At 37.2% G+C, this 1,367-nt stretch overlaps 1 protein-coding gene across 1 annotated transcript; it reads left to right on the top strand.

Moving 5' to 3' along the window:
* Positions 1–90: 90 nt before the first annotated feature.
* LOC113465373 lies at positions 91–1,306 on the top strand (the record flags this gene model as incomplete). Its single annotated transcript, XM_026832804.1, is given in 2 exon segments — positions 91–188; positions 461–1,306. Coding segments are annotated over 2 exon segments (944 nt in total), but the record flags the coding sequence as incomplete, so codon positions are not given.
* Positions 1,307–1,367: the final 61 nt, after the last annotated feature.

The following is a 1,367-nucleotide window of genomic DNA, read 5'->3' on the forward strand; positions in this document are numbered from 1 at the left end:
TCAAGGGAAATGCACTGAAGAGACCTGAAATGTCCCTTGCGAATAGACGTGATTTTAACGATGCGATGTAGACTCTGTTTGAATTTTTAGTACATTTTATCTGCGACTAAAATTGGCGATAACTAATTTTTGTTTCAGGAGTCATCCAGTCCATGAGAATGTTGATAAACTTGAGGTGTCTGCGGAAGGTAAGAGAGAAAAAATACCCCTTTCATTAGCACCCCACCCTTGGTATGGTAGTAATTGAACCGTTATGCAGCTCGGTCTGGGTTCGATTCCTGGGAGGGTTGATAAATACCTGTAATTAAGCGTTAGGTCAATTATTCCCCTATTATTTTGATGCTCATTACATGATATATCCCTTAAAATTATAATGAAAGATTTATTACTTTTTTTACCTTATCATTCCATATCAAATTTTAAATTAATACCTATGCTGTTAATTTATGATCTGTTCCAGACACTGAGAACAGCTTAAATCTCTCTGGCCTAGCCCAAGAATTGAGTAAGAAATTAATTCTTGGGACTCCAAAACAAGAACAGTCCAGCAAATTCAACACTAACAAATGGGCATCTCCAAGTCGCAGCGCAAACGATTCTCTCCTGTCAACATCAGGAACATTTTCACCATCCAACAGTGAATCAAGCTTTGTGAGTCGATCCAGTGTGAGCAGTAGTGAAACAAGCTTTGTAACCGCCCGAGATAGCCTAACTAGTAACACATGCACTTCACCTAATGGTGATGGTGAAATCGAAACTATAACCGTTGCCGATGGAACTATTGATCTGAGTTCTGATTCAGCAGATACTCTTAATTTTACTTTGGATGAATCAATCATTCCCAAGGATGAAAATAAGTATCCACTCGTGAAACAAGATCCGAATAAAACTGTGGTCGATGATTTTGAAATTGTTGATATTGATTGTGACAAAGAGGATTTGAAATCGAACTTTGTCTCAGAACAGCATGAAAAAGTTGAAGCTGGCAATGTTGATGAGCATACTGAATACATAAATAGTAGTGTTGTATCACAGGATGTAACATATCTCAGTGCAGAAGAATCAGTTTCAGAAGAAGGGACCTCTCGTTATGCTTCTTTGGAAAACATCTACAACACAGTTCTACATCAATCTCAAGTAGATGACTATGAAGTGTCTGTGGTTGGTTTGAATGATATAACTCGTACTGCCGATTATTCCGTTCGAAATTTCTCAACAACAACATTTCCTAATCAAAGTTGCGTGGATCAATATATTGAAGAAATCACTGTTGTAGAACCTATCAATACTACAACTGCCAAAAATGATGTTCTAGAAACGAACAATCCGAACTTGGAAAAATCATATGAAGGTATAGATTCTGAATC

This window comes from Diaphorina citri, unplaced genomic scaffold (assembly GCF_000475195.1).
Source record: "Diaphorina citri unplaced genomic scaffold, Diaci psyllid genome assembly version 1.1 scaffold13234, whole genome shotgun sequence".
In the NCBI taxonomy this organism is placed as follows: domain Eukaryota; kingdom Metazoa; phylum Arthropoda; class Insecta; order Hemiptera; family Psyllidae; genus Diaphorina; species Diaphorina citri.